At 32.6% G+C, this 16,417-nt stretch overlaps 1 protein-coding gene across 4 annotated transcripts in view; it reads right to left on the reverse strand.

The window, feature by feature from the left end:
* The window catches only part of VPS13C (vacuolar protein sorting 13 homolog C), a 182,807-nt gene that overhangs the window by 107,752 nt on the left and 58,638 nt on the right, over positions 1–16,417 (reverse strand). For all 4 annotated transcript variants that reach the window (XM_090270692.1, XM_090270691.1, XM_090270694.1 and 1 more), the window contains 10 exons: positions 16,005–16,099; positions 11,164–11,306; positions 10,223–10,415; positions 9,167–9,281; positions 8,435–8,571; positions 7,392–7,515; positions 5,938–6,055; positions 2,942–3,071; positions 2,048–2,126; positions 416–555 (listed from right to left, as the gene is read on the reverse strand). In XM_090270692.1, coding sequence (XP_090126818.1) covers positions 416–555; positions 2,048–2,126; positions 2,942–3,071; positions 5,938–6,055; positions 7,392–7,515; positions 8,435–8,571; positions 9,167–9,281; positions 10,223–10,415; positions 11,164–11,306; positions 16,005–16,099 — 1,274 coding nt within the window. The remainder of the gene's footprint in view (positions 1–415; positions 556–2,047; positions 2,127–2,941; positions 3,072–5,937; positions 6,056–7,391; positions 7,516–8,434; positions 8,572–9,166; positions 9,282–10,222; positions 10,416–11,163; positions 11,307–16,004; positions 16,100–16,417) is intronic.

The raw sequence follows: 16,417 nt of genomic DNA on the forward strand, positions 1-16,417 counted from the left end.
TCTGGCTGCTGTAGAGAACAGATAAAGAGGTTACTGAATAGTTCAAGCAAGAGACGATGGTGACTTGGACAGTGCAGCAGCAGTGGAAGAGAAGAGCAATCACGTGGCTGTCTGTGAAGTTAAGAGTCAAAGGGGTAATTTGGATAGGAGTACAAGAGAAAAAGAGAAGTCAAAAACGCTAATGGTAGAGAACAATTCTTTAAACAAATACCAATAACACTTAGATTTGTATATACAACTAAAATCAGGTATTTCTGGCATATTTTAGGACATGATGCACATTAGAATATAAGGCAGCAATAAGAAACACGAGGGAGATAGAATATACCACTATATATATATATTTAATGTTTGAGATAGTTTATAAGGACAGTTATAAGAACATATTTGTTTATAGACAAATAAATATGCATACCTCTTTAATTTCAAACTTAAGTAGAAGATTAATGAGCTCCTCATTTGGAACCTCTGCAATTTTTTTTCGTTCTAATCCTTTCATACTTTTACCAGTCTGTGTGTCTCCATCTTCAGCATCAAAATACTCATCATCAGACTCTAAAGCAAGAAGACAATCATTTGACTTGAGAGAATGTCCACTGAAAGTTGCATAAAAACATTCAAATCTCTCAAAAATAAAATTCACTTATTAGATATAATATTCAGAATCAGAATATATTGGGTTGGCCAAAAGCCCATTTAGTTTTCTCCATAAAACAGAAAGACACACTTTTCATTTTCACCAATAACTTTACTGATCTAGATATTCTGAGTATGTCAGCTATCTCCTGCTATTGGCTTCTAGTGGGTAGAGGCCAGGGGCGCTGCTAAACTCCTCCCAATGAATGCATAAGACAGCCGCATAGCAAAGAATTATTTGGCCAAAATGCCAATAGTACCAAGAAACTTCGCAAACCACTTTTGACATCTTCAGTTGGTCACAACACCTTCTCCATACACTGCACAAATTTTTTTTGTGTGTCTTGGTTGTGTTTTTACCTTTCTTGTAATAATAAAGCATAATATGTCAAAAATGTTGCATGTTTTCTTCCATGTTCAATACTAAAACGGCTGCACAAAAAATTCACCATTGTGGTAAGTTATTTTTAAATGCATGCTGATATGACAGCTGTCACAATACAATCTAACAAAATTGTTTCAAATGAGGTTAAAGACAAGGAAGCACTACTAGAGCTACCCTACAGAAAAAACAAAAATAACTTTCTGGCCAACCCAATAGTTTCAATGTTTTTCTAAGTCTCACAAAGTAAGTCAACCTGGCAAGTGATAAGCATAAATAAAACCAAACTTCCCTATGTTTTTCACTTTAGTTCATTCATTCAATATTCAATAAACTATTTACTGGGTTATCACCAATAATGTAGCAATCCCTACCAGCCACTAAGGACACCATAGTGACAAGGAGAGACATGGTCCTTATCCTCTTAAAGCTTATATTCCAGTTCAAAATTAAAAGAGATCAGTTAGGCCAGAGCTAGAGAAAAGAATCAGGTAGTGATTGGAGGGGGAAAAAAAGCAGCTTATTTAAAATCTTAAGCATTGTCATTCACAAAAATCCTTTTAATCTTGGGCTTAAAGGAAAAAGTGACTCAAAGTCACGCTGTTGATTAGTAGTGCAACTAAAACTAAAACCAGTAAATTACTATAACTTTCAAAATTCCTTTATTTTCTGGAAATTGTATCTCTACCTACTAATTTTATTTTTAATCCTCACCTAAAGACATGCTTTCATTGATTTTGCAACATTATAAAGATTTATATATCTAGTTTTATTTAAAATACATTTCATAAGTTTGAAAGAGAGAGAGAGAGAAGCATCCATGTGAGAGAGAAACATCAACTGGTTGCCTCCCATATGCACCCTGATGACGGGGGATTGAACCCGCAACCTAGGTATGTGTCCTGACCGGGGACTGACTTATAACCTTTTGGTACATGGGACGATGGTCCAACCAGCTGAGCCACCCAGTCGGGGCTCTACATACTAATATATAGGCCTGACTTAATAAGAACATATTACTTTCCTTACCTGATTCCACTCCATCTAGCAACAGTGATGTACCAAGCAGACCTTTTGTCCTATCTGAAATAATAGGAATTGAGGATACCTAACAAATAATACAAAAAGTTTTCTTAACATACTAATTTAACAGGATTAATTATACTTAACACAAATACTGAAAAAGTAATAGAGGACAGAGAGAGATGGAAAGACACATATACATACAATATACAACTCTTCCATCAAAGTACACTATGCAATCATCTAAATAGTGGTTGACAGGAATTTAATAATTATTAAGACTACTACCTAAAGTTTTAAGGGCAAAACAATGTACAACTCTAGTAGATGAGTCTATTTATCATTCTCTTTCATTTAGTTGCTATCTATCACAATATAGACTGCATCTTTATTACAGGTTCCTGGAAAATGGTATAAGCATTAGTTGGCTCTCTCAAACTTCATTTCAAAGTGTGAAAATCCAACATTTATTTTAGGTTGTAAAGCTCAATTACAGTTAGTGATCTCGAAATTTTAAGTCTAACATATAAGTAAATTTTACACGAATCACACTGCATTTTGCCACATTATAAAGATACCTACATCCAGTTTTACTTAAAATACATTTCATAAATCTGAAAGAATTTTTCCTTTCATTTGTTTATTTTTGTTTCCTTTTTTCCCTAAAACTGACTTTCTACTACCACTCTAAAACAATAGTGAAAATAGGCTACAATCGTTATTTACAATGTCATATGCAGTTGTATACAGATAGAATAAAAAAAATTAAACCTCAAAAGTATGCCAAATAAAACAGACTCTAAAAATATGGAAAAATAGAACAGTTCACAGAATGCTTAAAAAGAACTCATCATAAATACAAATGTAAAGAGATTTAGCACTTTTATTACAGCCATTTACCTGTCTCTCAGGAGACTGGACAGATGATTTCTGTGGCAAGGGTATACTGTTAATTAAACATAGTACATCTTTCATCTTCTGGTCAGAAATTCTCACGTGCATCAAAGGAAGCCCTCCTGATACTTTAAATCTAAAAATACAATTCAGTGATAAGGTTTATAAGGTCTAGTTTCTCTACATTTGGGGTGGGGGGTAGATTGTAGATTAGAGAAGAGACTACATTGTGGAATCAAAGTTACTTTGGACATGTTTTAATCTAATGACATTAATGCCTCATTTTGTCAATACTGAGGGAATAGAAAGTTCTATGTAAACCAAGTTTCCAGATAATTTAAATGCATCCTTCTTAAGAAGTCAACTCTTTTTAAGTAATTTTTATGAAAATATTTTCAAACACAATTGTCTACTTTTTAAAACCTAAAATACTATCTACTTCAACATTTCTGGTATCAGAGATTTCTCATTATAAACATCAAAGAGTATCTGCCTCATCACTCTTGATATCCCCTTGTTTTATTTCCTGTTATAGTACTTATTAGCATCTGACATATAATGTGTATATTTGTTTATGTCTAGTCTGATTAAAATTTAAACTCATTGAGGACATCTGTTTTGCTCACAGCTAAATCACTATTGTGCTTTCATCTACTGCTTACTTTTCAGCAACTACTTCTATTCTGCTTCCCTATTCAACCTAATTGCCTAGGTTTGTGTGTCTCAACAGCTTTGTGGCAGCTGCTCACTGCTAATAAAGCTCTACCAGGATGTTGTTTATCTTTGACTTCCTAATCAAGCTGCAAACACCCTGAGTTGACGGATGCCCAAACACTAACTAAAGAATGATTTTTCTTTACAATGCACAAATCACTAATGTTCACAGGGTTGAATTGGCTGTTCTTACCTGAAGAGATTGACCTTTCTGCAAAAGTACTCTGTAAATTGAAAAGCACTACAAAAACATAAAATGCTTCCTTATTATTTCTGAAGTATTACATAAAACTAAAAGTATCAAAAATAGAAGGACTGGACTAACCCTCCGATCTAAAACAGCTAGAAAACTGAACAAAATATATCAAGCAATGATTTCAAAGAGATTGAACATCAGTCAACAGAGGACAGTTGAAAGATGGGAGACAAATGAGGAAAGTCCTACAAATACCCCAGCTTACTGACTGAAGAGATTCAAAATGTACAGAGCACAGTAAAGCAATAATGAAAGAAAGTTTACCGTACTAAATGCTTATACTGTATTAGAAAAGAAGGTCTCAAATCAACGGCCTCAGCTTCTGTCTTAAGAAACTAAGAAAGTAAAGCAAATGAAATCAAAAGAAGCAGGAAAAAAATAAGAAATGTGAGAGTAGAAATCAATGAAATAAGAAACAAACACAATAGGGAAGATAACTAAAACCAAAAGATGAATCCTTCAGAAGATGATCAATAAAATTGATAAACCTCTAGCTAGACTAATTAGGAAAAAAAAAGAAAAGGTATAAATTACTAACATCAGGAGTGAGAGAGAGTATCACTAAACAGGCTACATGCATTAATACAATAATACAGAAATATAAACATTTTTACAACAAACTATCAAAGATCAGTCAAAAAAAGATAATCTGATTAAATCTATATCTATTAAAGAAACTGAATTTGTAGTTAAAACCATCCCCCCAAAAAAGAATATTCCAGGTCCAGGCCCAGATGGCTTCACTGGAAGAAATAATACCAATTCTGCCAGAAAACTCATTCTGTGGGGCCAGCATACCCTGATACTTGGATGCCAAAAAAAGTAAATAAAATCCCAGAACAATATCCCTAATAAGACATAAACCATCATAACAAAATTTAGCAAACCAAACTCAACAATATCCAGTAATGCAAGGCTGGTTTAACAGCCATGTGATAATGAACTATTGATACAAACAACATGAATGGATCTCAAATTAGTTATGCAAAATGAAAGAAACCAAACTGTGATGATTCTATTTATACAAAATTCTAGACAATTTTAACAAATTCATAGTGTCAGAAAGCAGATCAATGTTGTCCATTAACTGAGGAGAGAAAAGTGGGCAGGTAGGGATAGGAAGGAGGAAATACAAAGGGGCACAAGGACTTTGGGGGATTATGAATATGCTCACTATATTGATTGCAGTGATTGTTTCATAGATATATAAATATATATAAATAGGTCAAAATCTACTAAATTGTACACTTTAAATAGATGCAGCTTACTGAATATAATACTTCAATAAAGCTGTTTTTAAGAAGGCAGCACACTACTTCACGATTATCTACTTTTCATTCCCTTATTGTCAAGATTTTATATGGTTTCATAATTTAAAAAACCTCTAATTTTTGAAGATTTTATTTCATTGATATTGGACCTTGGATTTGATCCATTCAAATGCAAGGAAAACCAACTTTTACAGAATGTAAAGAGAGGTGACATATAAATCAAATAAACATTTTTTTTAAATGTACAGTATTCCCTCACTTATCGCAGGTATTACATTCTAGACCCCCCTGCGATAGGTGAAAATCCGCAAAGAACCTTACATTTATTTTAGTATTTATATATATTTCAAGGCTTTATAAACCCTTCCCACACACTTATAAACCGTTCCTAGTCCCTTATTAACCTTTGCCACTCCCTTATTAACGTTTTCCACACTTTTATAAACACTATGTTCTTAAACATATTCACTCTTAAACCTACGTAACTTTAACAACATACATATACAGTACCACAAAATCCTGCGATGTAGCGAAAAAATCAGCAATAAATAATTAAATATAATATTTTAAAAAATACCACGATACCATGAGGCTGCGATAAGTGAACCACGATATAGAGAGGAACTACTGTACTTCTGCTGTAAAATAATTGCATCTTTCTGTTCTTCAGAAATGCAGCTTTTCTTTCTTAAAATCCAGACACTGATATAGACATATTCCATCTTGCTGATTTTATAATATAAAGGACATGTATCCATTACCTGGCCATTCTAGTGTCTTTTTCTACCATTGCCTTGGCCATCTCAACATGAATGTCCATAGGTTGCAAAATATGCATAGTTGATGGATGCTGAAATCGACACCTTTTCCAGTTTTCCTCTTTAAAAAAAAAAAAATAATAATGACTACTTTTTATTTATTAATTATTTTTTAGATCACCAAATATTCTGTGGAAAAATACTCTTATTAAAAAAGTTAATAAACATATTCAATGAATGTCAACTTTTACTTCTTTTAGCATATGTTAAATAACCTATATTTTTTTAAACACAGATTGACAGGAGTTAAAGACTGTGATATAAAAATAATTCCAAGTATTTGTTTGAAGGATGTTTATATAACTAACAGGAAAAGCTTAGAAATTCACTGCCTTGATTACAAAATTAGAGATCAGTGTGGTTGTTGAAGTGAAAAAGAGGGAAAAAATGGGGGGAAAAATGACAGAAAAAGAGGTTTCTGCAATCCCTAAGTACAATTACACTAGTTTAGCACACAATTCTGAAGAAAAACTAAGTTTTACCATGAAAGTTTTCAGAACAAAAAAGTATAATGATTACTTTTCTTAAAATAGGAAGGTCCACAAAACAGACTTTCCAATGACTAACAGGATCCAACACATAATTTTAACTGATGGCAATGACTGAACACCTTTTACCACTTATAATTCAAGCAATCTTTATTAAGTACAAATAACAAAAAAGGCAATTTTAATGGTCTGTGTAGGTTCTTCCCTTTAAGGAATTAATATGCTATTATACAAAAACTAGGAAGAGCATTATATATTACATTTTATTAAATCTCATTACTCACACTAGAAGTGTACATTCTACAAACATTTTTCTTTCCCTTAATGCCCTACTACAAAGTGATAAACTCGAGTATATTTAGTGAATATTTATTGCTTCTAGAAACTAAAGAAGTATAGAGAACCAGCAATATTAAGCAGCAGAAAACACCAAAGCTTTTGGAAAATAAATTAATTACACTTAGGTTTTAAGACTATCTCCATACTTCTCAGAAATAAACACTAGACTAATATAGTAAAATATTTAAAAATAAAGACAGCAAGGGAAAACAACATTGAGACATCCCCAAAACACTGGGACAGAGGAATTGAGCCAACTGCAATTTCTTTTTTATGCTCTGGGTAGTTTCAGAGTCACATTACAAAAGAAAAGAAAAAAAATGGCAATGACTATACTTACATTAAAAAAGAGTTCTAAGTACTATACTCTAAGAAGAACAGTCAAATTTTTAATCTCTATTTGTAACTGTGACAAGGTTTTGCACTGATAGGCTCCTGTTTGATTTTCTTAATAAACCAACAGGATATGTGTTCAAATGTCACCAGAGCTGATACACATGCACATACACATATATTTACCAAAGCTACTCAACATAATTTCAAGATCCTAAAAACTGAGCTACATATTACCTGCTCTTGCAAAGAGTAGTTGCACACTTTTAATTTCAACATCAAACTTGTCATATGCCTTATCCATTAGTTCCTCCAGAGATGAATTAGCAGTCTTTTGCAAACCTTGATCTTTACTATTAAGCTAAAATGGAGGGAAAAAAATCTCAATATTTTTAACAGAAAAGTACACAAATCAACAACATACTTCAGTTGTGTTTTCTTAAAAGCTAACTAAAATGAAAACAGTATCCATAATAAATTCATATCTTGCTTAGTTTTGATAATTTGCCAATATTTTATTAGAAATGTAAAATTTCAGCACACATCTCTCTTATGTTTAATACATTACTCAGCACATCTGTACTAACTAATAGTTACACAGCTGTCTATCTCAAATTAACCTGTCTACATACGCAACTCTTCTTGGCTTTAGGAGTTATTGCCACTTATGGCTCACCTCCCCTACTACCTATCTTAAATTCTTCACAATGAAAATAGCATATTTTATTACTCCTTCTCCCCAGTACATACCTAGAACAACCAGTCCATTAGAATTCAGCTCCAATCTCTACTTCCTTTTCCATCTTCCATAGAAGCAAGGATTAATTCAGGACTAAGTATTTTGAAACCTTAACTTTTTTGCAGAGGCTTGGATTTCTATGAGGCTCAATAGCCTCTTACTCTATCTAGCTGCTGACAGTGGTTTAACAAACATATATTCATATGTGTATCATTTCATATTGTCAAAATATAAATATTAACAAATAATACTCTGAAACTAAATTCTGGAAACCTAGGAGTGCCTGAAAACTATGAGTGCTTCTCTCCCTTTACAAAAAGATAATAGTAATCCACACCTCAAGGTCAAAAAACTTTTAGGGTTTTCTTTTGTTTTCTAATAGCCATACAATGTAAATAAAATAATCTAGGCTAGGCTTGATAAAATACAAAGAAGAAATAAGTCTAGATTTAAGTAAGTTTGAGGGGGAAAAAGCAAACAATCACACAGCTAGGTATCAAGCTGACCAAAAATGGACAGATAGAAATGTATATATACCTACCTGAAATGTACCAAAATCCAAAATGAGAAGATCTGACTTTTTATGGTAGAAGCCTGTCTGTGGAACTATCAGATAAGAAGGCTTCAGACTGATCTTTAAATCGAGGACTTTTCGAGTCTCAATAATATGCGTAAGTCCTAAAAAAAAAAAAGAAAGATCAGATGGTCAATTGACATATGTAATTGTATTATTAACAATATCAACTGAAAATATTATGAAGGATACTTCTCACAGATTACATTTTCAATTCAGCATGAAAAGTGAAATTGTGTATGGCCAATGGGAAACAATCAATCATATCTTAGCACAGTCCAGTAAACCCAACATAGCTAGTTCTTTAACTAGAGGTAGAATAATGCATTATTTCTTTAGTTAAGCAAGCAGATATAGTTAGCTTCAGTTCAGAGGCAACGTTGTACAAAAGTATGTATCTTATGTATCATAGTTTCTCAAAAACTGAGAGGGCTGTCTTCCACCTCAAGCTCATTCTTAGGTGCAGGTTCTTAAAGGTGATGGCAGAGAGAATCATCTCTGCCCCATATTATTCTTTCTCAGCCAGTCGAGCTGCTGGTATATTTGACTTTGGGTAAGCCATGTACACACAAGGCAATTCCACTGTATAATATAGCCTGAATTTAAAACAAAGAAAAAAAGCAGCCTATACTGTTTCAATACAATATTTACCTTAGAATACACAAAATTTTGAGCATTTAGTTGATGCAAATTCTTTACCTGTAGCTGTTCTCTCTTTAATTTCTTCTAGCTTCATCAATGTAGCAGATGTTATTTGCTCAAGATCTAATCCCCTATTTGATTGAAAGAATTCAACCACTGCATTAATGGTTTTCTGTAAAGCAATTGAAAATACAAGGATATTTTACACAGTACTTTCTACATCATACACTTTAAAATTTCTACTTAATTCTAAACAACAGGGCTTGAACTGAGGAGGTACCTCCAAAGATATTCTGCCTTACTGTATCTGCCTCTAGAGTGAAAGTACTTAAATATGTTCTGTGGTGTCTCTAGTTTTAGCCTCCAATTAGCTACACTTTGAAGTTTAGAAAGTAATAAGAAAGCTATTGAGCCCTTACATCCAAAACTTGAGTGTAAAACATCAGACATTTTGCAAGATGGAATCAGTACTGGTGACTGGATGTACAACAATGTGAATGTACCCAAAATGTGAATCTACTTCTAAACTACAAAGTAAAAATAAGTCGGGGGTATCAAAAGGCGGGCCAACTTGCAAGTGATGCAATGAGTAGTGGACCATGCCCATTCTGTGGCTAGCTTGAGAGGAGTTAAGAGAGTCTGTGTAAAAGATGAAGCTATTATTACAGACTTGAGCCAGCACTTTCAACAAAATCTAAATGTCAATGTTTTCTTCCAATGTAAACAATATATAAAATTCTTTCAATCACTTCTAAGGCTCTTTGAGTTGGTTCCAAACATTGTGGGGAAAAGGAGAATAAGCAAAAATAAACGAGTAGGAAGCCAGTATGTTAATGATTGGGAGTAGTTGGTACAATAAACACAGACTTTTTAAATAGAGATTCGAGTTTTTAAAAATTTGACATAAGCATAAATAAATACATCTTACAGCAGAAAAAAATCTGTAGCATATAAAAAAATCAAAATTAACTGATAAATATGTACTGCTTTTAAAAGAGGAAAAAAAGTGTTAGTAAACTTGGCTGCTAAGTAAATAAATATGAAAGAGAAAAAGAAAACTATTCACACATATAAGATGGGTTTAATAAAGATTCACTTTCTCTTTGCACTTACAGCATCATAGATGACCTCCACAGGCTGAGACTGAACAACCAGAGTTTGGTCAGCAGTACTATTCTCTGGATTGGTTTCAAATTCAATTTTAAGCAAGGATGATGCAGTATCACCAATGGAAGCCACAAGTGATGGTATAGTATCCTGCTGTCTCAGACCTGTTATGTACCAGTGTTCTAATTTTGCTTCCACCCTACAATCCAAAAAGGAAAAAAGAATATAAACAAAACCCTTTGTAATGATGGTTTAAAACATAATTTTTCCTTTAAAAATACTCCACTGAGAGCCTCGACCATGCCCGTTACTCAGAGTTGAAGTCCAAACTTCTTAGACTAGCATTCAATAACCCCCACAATCTGAGGTGGGTTTTTGTCTTTGTCATCCACATAAAAAACCAATCTAGCCAATTCTAGAACACTGTAGAAGTTTCAATCACTGTGGCATGAATATAAACTATCCTTAACTCATGGGACTCATATCCCCATTTCAAGCAACCCTGAACGCTCTCCTACCTCTTCCCTGCTTCTCCTAGTACTTCCCATTCAGCTAGCTTAAGCCCCAGTTCTCACAGGTCAAGTTTTTCTCTTCCACAACTGAACCTGTGTAGCATTAACAATAAGGTACTTAATTTTACAGTACCTTCTCACTTAGGAGCTCTCTGATATGCTATACAGATATTAAATTATTAACTTTTTAAATAACCTCTCTTGTCAACTAAGCATAAACTTTTTGAAAACAGTGTAGAACAAATTATGAGCTCATCATGTAATTCCATAACAAAACAAACTCAAATATAAAATGGCTATCTTGACAAACACACACACACACAAAAATTAGAGAAAGACTACTATTAATCAGTCTTTAATACTAAATAACACTACATTTGGGGGACCTAAAGTTATACAAAAAATAAAAATTGTAATAACTTTTTAAAAACTTACTTAAGTGCTTGTGCTCCTGGTCGCTGAGATACTTCGGTGCCAAGGCCAATTATCTGAATTTTTAGTATTTCTGGGATATTTTTATTTTCTCTTATTGTAACAGAGGTGCTTACTAATTTCAGTGTCATTATATGAGCAACATACTAAACAAAAGAATTAATGAAAATTGTTAAAGTTTAAGTAATTATTCCCTTACTTAGTAATTTACTTATTTTTAGTTGTTGAAATATAGTGATCTATAAAACAGTATGGTAAGTTTCTGTATCAGTGTGCTCACTGTAAAAAAATAACATTGGAAAATTCAATACAAATTGCTTGCTCAAATAGGACATATACAAAATCCAAAATTAATTTCTCTTAAATAAAAATGCAACTTGATAAAATAGTTTGTGGCATAAAGATTTATGCCAGCTTTCACTAAAGCAAACTAATTCAGATCAATCCTTGGGCTCAAAAACTGGACAATATATAACTAACATTTGCTTGATGGCTTTGGAAAGTTAATAAGACATTAAAAAAATCCTGACCCAAAAATTGTTAAGTCAAGACTTGAGGTAGGGCAGAGAACCAGGGAGATGATTCTCATCAAACCACACAGGAGGATAGAAAGAGAAGAAGTAAGATTAAAGTATCTACAAAATAGAAAACAATTAACAAAATGGCAATAGTAAGTCCTTAGTTATCAATAATTACTTTAAATGTAAATAAATTCAATTCTCCAATCAAAACACAGAGAATGGAGAATGGATTAAAAAAAAATAAGATCCAACATTATGCTGCCTATAAGAGACTCCATTTAGCTTAAAGGTCAAACATAGGCTGAGAGTGAAGGGATGGAAAATCTATTACAAACAAACAGTGATCAAAAAAACAAAACAGACGTTAACTACAGCCATGTCAGAAAAAATAGACTTAAAAATAGTTCAAAGAGATAAAGAAAGCCATTATATAATGACAGAGGGGTCTAGCCATCTAGTAGATATAGAAACAATTGTAAATACTTCTGCACCCATTGGAGCACCTAAACGTAGACTAACAGAACTAAAACACACACAAGAATAAACTCAAAATGGATTAAAGACTTAAATATAAGACTCAAAACCATAAAAATCCTAGAAGAAAACATACCTAGTAAAATCTTGGACATTTTTCATAGCAATATTTTTTCTATCTCCTCAGGCAAGGTAAACAAGAGAAAAAAAATTCACAATTGGGACTACCTCAAACTAAAAATGTTTTGCACAATAAAGGAAATCATCAACAAAATGAAAACACAACCCACTGAATGGGAGAACATATTCGTCAAACATATATCTGACAAAGAGTTAATATACAAAATTTATAAAGCATTTACGAAACTCAACACCAAAAAAAAAAAAAAAACAACAGAATTTAAAAAATGGGTAGAGGACCTAATGAAGGAAGACATATGAAAAGATGCTCAAATCACTAATCATCAGAGAAATGCAAATTAAAACCACAATGAGATAAATCACACTTGTCAGAATGTCTGTCATCAATAAATCAACAAACAACAAGTGTTGGTGAGGCTGTGGAGAAAAGGGAACTCTCATGCACTGCTGGTGGGAATACAGATTGACTCAGTTCACTGTGGAAAACAGTATGGAATTTTCTCAAAAAAATAAAAAATGGAACTGCCTATGACCCAGCGATCCACTTCCAGGAACATATCCAAAGAAACCCAAAACACTCAAAAGAATATATACACCCCTATGTTCATTGCAGCATTATTTACAATAGCCAAGTTTGGAAGAAGCCCAAGTGCCCGTCAGCAGACGAGAGGATAAAAAAAAGCCATGGTACATTTACACAATGAAATACTACTCAGCTGTTTTAAAAAAAAGAAGAAAAAAGGGGAGGGAAATCTTACTTATATGTGAAATCTAATGAACAAACTAAGCTAACAAACAAAATAGAAATAGATTCATAAATACAGAGAACAGACTGACACAGACAACAGTGGGTGGTGATGCAGAAGAGGATAAAGGGGAGATAAATGGTGACAGAAGGAGACCTGACTTTGGGTATGAACACACAATACAATTTACAGATGATGTATTCTAGAATTGTACTCCTGAAACCTATATAATTTTATTAACCAATGTCACCCCAATAAAGTCAATAAAATTTTTTTTAAATAAAAAAATTAAAGGAGCAATAAACAGCCTTCAGTATTAGTTGGGAACTTCAATAGTTGACACTCAACAACAGATAGATCATCCAGACAGAGAAGCAATAAGTGAACAGTGGATTTGAACAGTGCTATAGGCCAAAGGAAACTAAGAAACATACACACAACATTCCATCCAACAGCAGCAGAATAAACACTGTTCTCAAGTTCACACAGAACATTTCCTAGAATATACCATATATTAGGCAAGAAACAAGTCTCAAAAATTTCAAGAAGATACAATTTATATAGAGTATCTTTTCCAACCACAATCGAATGAAATAGAAATCAATTAATAGGAGGAAAGCTACAAAATTCACAAGTACATGGAAATTAAACAACACACTCCCAAACAACCAATGGATCAAAGAAGTAACCTAAAGGAAAAAAAAAATCACAAAACCAATAAAAATAAAAACGCAACATACCAAAAACTTCCAGGATGCAGCAAAAGAAGTTCTAACAGAGAAGTTTATAGGAATAAACACCTACATCAAGAAAAAAAAAAAAAAATTCCAAACAATCTACTTTTATGCCTAAAGAAACTAGAAAAGAACAAACTTAGTCTAAAGTTAGAAAAGAAAAGGAAACAATACAGATTAGAACAGAAATAAATTGAAAATTATGAAACCAAGAGTTGGTTCTTTGAGAAGACAAACAAAATCGACAAACCTTTAGGTAAACAAGAAAAAAACGAGAGAAAACACACATAAGTAAAATTTTTAAATGAAAGAGGAGACATTACAACTGAAACTACAAGAGATTTCTATGAAAAACTATCCATGAACAAACTGGATTGAGTCATGAAAGAAATAGAAAATCTGAACAGACTAATAATGAGTAAGGAGATTCAATGAGTAATCAAAAACCTCCAAACAAAGGAAAGCCTTCAAAGAGATGCATTCACTGGTAAATTCTACCATATATTTAAAGAAGAATTTATTCTAATCCTTCTCACACTCTTCCAAAAAATTGTATTGGAGGGAACACTCCCAAACTCATTTCACAAGGCCAGCATCACCCTAATACCAAAGCCAGAAAAGAACACTAGCACCAACAAAAACCACAGGCCAATACCACTGATAAATATATGCAAAAATTCTCAGCAAAATACTAGCAAGCTGAAGTCAGCAGTTCATTAAAAGGGTCACACACCATAATCAAGTGGGATTCACCTTCGGGATGCAAGGATGGTTCAGTATGCAAATCAGTAAATGTGACACATCACATAAATAGAATGAAAGATTAAAAAGCACATCATCATCTCCATAGATACAGAAAAAGCATTTAACAAAATACAACATTCATTCTTAATAAAAATTCTCTCAATAACTTGAGTATAGAAGAAATGTACCTCAACATAGTAATTGCCGTATCAGACAAGCCCACAGCTAACATCATACTCAGTGGTGAAAGGGTGAAAGCTTTGCCTCTAAGATCAGGAACAAGACAAGGGCACACACTCTTACCACTTCTATTCAATATAGTATTGGAAGTTCTAACCAGAACAATAGGCATCCAAATAAATTCAATAAAAAGCCCACGCCACGTGGCTCAGTTGTTTGGAGCATCTTCCTTTACACCAGAAGTTTGCAGGTTTGATTTCTAGTAAGGGCACATACCTAGGCTGCGATTAGAGCACCAGTTGAGGCACATACAGGAGGCAATCGATTGAGGTTTCACTCCCCACCCCAATCAATATACATCCTCAGGTGAGGATTTAAAAAAAAGAAAAAATAGAAAAAGAAAATAAAATACTGTTGAAGATCAAAGTACTGTCATCCTGACATTTGGCAAAAAAACAGGAGGAAAAAAAATTAAAAATGCCTCTGCTTATAGATGATATGATATTATATATAAAGAAAATACTAAACTCCACCAAAAAAAAAAAATGTTAGAGCTAATGAATAAATTCAAGAAAATTACAAAATACAAAATCAAAATACAAAAATCAGGTGTGTTTCTGTACACTAAAAATAAATTATCTAAAAAATGAAGAAGACAATCCATTTACAATAACATCAAAAATAATAAAATATTTAGGAATAAATTTAACCTAGGTGAAAAATCTGTACACTGAAAATTACAAATCATGAAAAAAAATTGAGAAAGACATGTAAATGGGAAGCTATGCAGTAAAAGAATTAATATTATTAAACGTCAATTCTACCCAAAGTAACCTATAAATTCTACTCAATCCCTATCAATATTCCAATGGGAGTTTTTACAAAGATAGAAGAAACAATCCTAAAATTTGTATGGAACCACAAAAGACCCCGAATAGCCAAAGCAATCTTGAGAAAGAAAAACAAAGCTATGAACATCATACTTCCTAATTTCTAACTATATTACAAAGCTATAATAATTTGAACAGTATAGTTCTGGGATAAAAACAGACACATAAACCAATGAAACAATCAAGAACCCAGAAATAAACACATACATATACAGTCAACTAATACTTGACAAGGGAGCTAAGAATACTCAAGAAGAAAAGACAGTATCTTCAATAAATAGTTCTAAAATAACTAATTATTAAACTGGAACCCTATTTTACACCACTCACAAAAATTAATTTGATAGTACAAGTTAATACAAGATAGTACAATAAAATAAAACAAAATACCTCTTTGACAACCTAAATAATTACCTTCTTGGGTAAAGTTAGGTTGTGGGTGCTCTCACTATAACCAATAGCAGTGAAGAGCTTATCTTTTTCATCTGGAGTCATAAGGTCATCAATAGCTACAAAGAAAAGATAATATTTGAAGAAATCAGTTGCTTCAGTTTTACAGATACAAAAAAAGAACCTAACAAGTACCCTAAAATCAATAGAAACAAACACTAAAGCAAAAGCAGCCAGAGAATTTCTTTTCATATACTACTTTGACTAGTTAAAACAAACATCATGTCTTTGCTTTTTTAGACCAAGGAAAAGCAGAGAGATCATTAAGGGAATTCAGATCTCCTATAAGAATTTTAGAATTCCCTAAGTATTTTTAAAATTAAGTGAAATTTCTGATTAATTATCCATGTAAAAAGTAACAATTAAGAATGCTAAAT

Source organism: Furipterus horrens, unplaced genomic scaffold (genome assembly GCF_987537825.1).
Source record: "Furipterus horrens unplaced genomic scaffold, mFurHor1.1.pri manual_scaffold_3, whole genome shotgun sequence".
NCBI lineage: Eukaryota > Metazoa > Chordata > Mammalia > Chiroptera > Furipteridae > Furipterus > Furipterus horrens.